The sequence below is a fragment of the Vollenhovia emeryi genome, unplaced genomic scaffold (assembly GCF_000949405.1).
Source record: "Vollenhovia emeryi isolate VEMERY1.0 unplaced genomic scaffold, V.emery_V1.0 DF946000.1, whole genome shotgun sequence".
In the NCBI taxonomy this organism is placed as follows: Eukaryota; Metazoa; Arthropoda; class Insecta; order Hymenoptera; family Formicidae; genus Vollenhovia; species Vollenhovia emeryi.
In genome coordinates this window covers 125-2,020 of record NW_011960366.1, presented here as the reverse complement: position 1 = coordinate 2,020, position 1,896 = coordinate 125, and the positions used below count along the sequence as shown (strand labels likewise).

General features: G+C 65.2%; 1 protein-coding gene across 1 annotated transcript; it reads right to left on the bottom strand.

The window, feature by feature from the left end:
• Positions 1-170: 170 nt before the first annotated feature.
• LOC105560363 lies at positions 171-726 on the bottom strand. The gene has a single exon (XM_012009431.1). It carries the CDS (start codon positions 716-718, stop codon positions 185-187), a length of 534 nt encoding a protein of 177 aa, XP_011864821.1. The 5' UTR covers positions 719-726; the 3' UTR covers positions 171-184.
• Positions 727-1,896: the final 1,170 nt, after the last annotated feature.

Here is a 1,896-nt window from a genome sequence, read left to right as displayed (position 1 = left end):
TGGGAGGGGCGACTGGGGGAGAGTGCGCCTCCCCGTCAGCTCTTCCTCCGTCTGACCCAGCTCCCACCCCATCGCCCGCGGCCGGTCGGGCAGGCCGGGCCCGGGGAAATCTTCCCCGAGCCCAGCGCCGCCGCCGCCGCCGCTGTGGCGGGCGGGGAAGGGGTATCTGGCCCCTCCACTCCCGCTACGCCGCTTCCTTCTGCGAGATGACTTTCTCGCAGAAGGAGGCAAACGCGTGCCAGGACCTCTCCTCTTCTAATATTGCGGTAATCACCGCTGGAAGAGAGAGGTCCCGCCCTAACAGGCGGACGAGCGCCTCCCGCTCGTCCGCCCACGCCGGACACTCGCCCAACGTATGTTGGGCGGTGTCGTCCCCCGCGCTGCAATGGTGGTAGCGGGAGTCTTGCTCCCTTCCGATCCGACCCAGGAAATGTCCGAAGTTGCCATGCCCCGTCATCACCTGGGTCATCCGGAAGGACAGCCCACCCCATCCCCTATCGACCCACTGGTCAAGGAGGGGCCCGATTGCACCGACGACGCGCAGCCCCGGGGTGTTGTTCCCCGAGGCTAAGAGCGCCTCTCGCCACGTGGCGATTATGCGTCCCCGGTGCCGGAGTCTCTGCCGAGCACGGTGAGTCGCCGACCATCTTATGGGTCTCCCCTCGGAGTCGCGGCTTTCGAGGAACATGTTACTATGTTCCTCCGCCGCGTACTCCATCGGGGGGAGACCCGCGATCACCGCCGCCGCGTTGTACGCCACGGTCCGGTACGCCCTGCAGAACCTCGCGGCTATCGGGCGAAACGCACGCACCATCTGAGCGCGCGCGCGCCGCGATGCCGCGAGTTTTGGGGCCCAAACTGGAGGCCCGTAGAGCGCCACGGACTTAACCGTGTTGGCGTACAACCGACGCACCTTGCCGTCCGGGCCGCCAAGGTTGGGGAGGAGCCGGCCAAGCTTGGCCGCTCTCACACCCGCCCTGCTTGCGGCTCTGGCAAGGTGGCTCGCAAAGCTCCATCGGTCGTCGAGGATCAACCCGAGATAGTTCATCTCGTGGCCGATCCTGACGAGGGCCGTACCCACAGCCAGGGTGAGTCCCTCGGGCGGCGCGCCGCGTGCTCCACGTCTTTTGCCGTGGAACATCACGGCCTCGGTCTTGCCGAGTGCCACCTCGAGGCCCAGGCTGCGGATAGAGTCGACTATCGCTCCCGCTGCCACTCGCCCCCTGGCGAGGGCCACCCCCCAATCGCGGCCCCCGGCTGTCACGAGCGTGTCGTCCGCGTAGCAGACGACGTGACAATCGGGGCGGAGGGGAACACGCAGCACCGAGTCGTACCCAACGTTCCACAAGAACGGTCCGAGAACCGATCCCTGGGGCACTCCCCGGTGCAGTCTCACCCGTCGGCTACGCCGCCTTGGTCGATATATTCGACCCACCTGTCCCTCAGGTAGTCGCCCACGACGCGAGCGAGGTACGACGGCACCTCGCGGCGTCGGAGCGACTCCCTGATTCGTCCCCAGGGGAGGGTGTTGAAGGCGTTGGCAATGTCCAGCGACACAGCCAACATCACCCCCCCCGGGACGTCGCCTCTTCAGAGAGGGCCTGCACACGCTTAATAGCGTCTATGGTTGACAGGCCCTCCCTGAACCCATATTGGGCCCCGCTGATGTCGGGGCCCGTTTGGGATAGGTGCTGGACGAGGCGGTTTTCGAGTACTCGCTCGAACAGTTTACCGACCTCGTCCAGATGGCATATCACGAGACACGGTAGTGTCTCGCGCCAAGTGTAAGCGTAGCTAGTACACGCGTGCGAGACCGACCGTGTAAGTTTACGCGAGTACACGAGTTGACGGGCCCTCAGATTTTCGGATATCAACAACGGCTGATCCGACGAAATT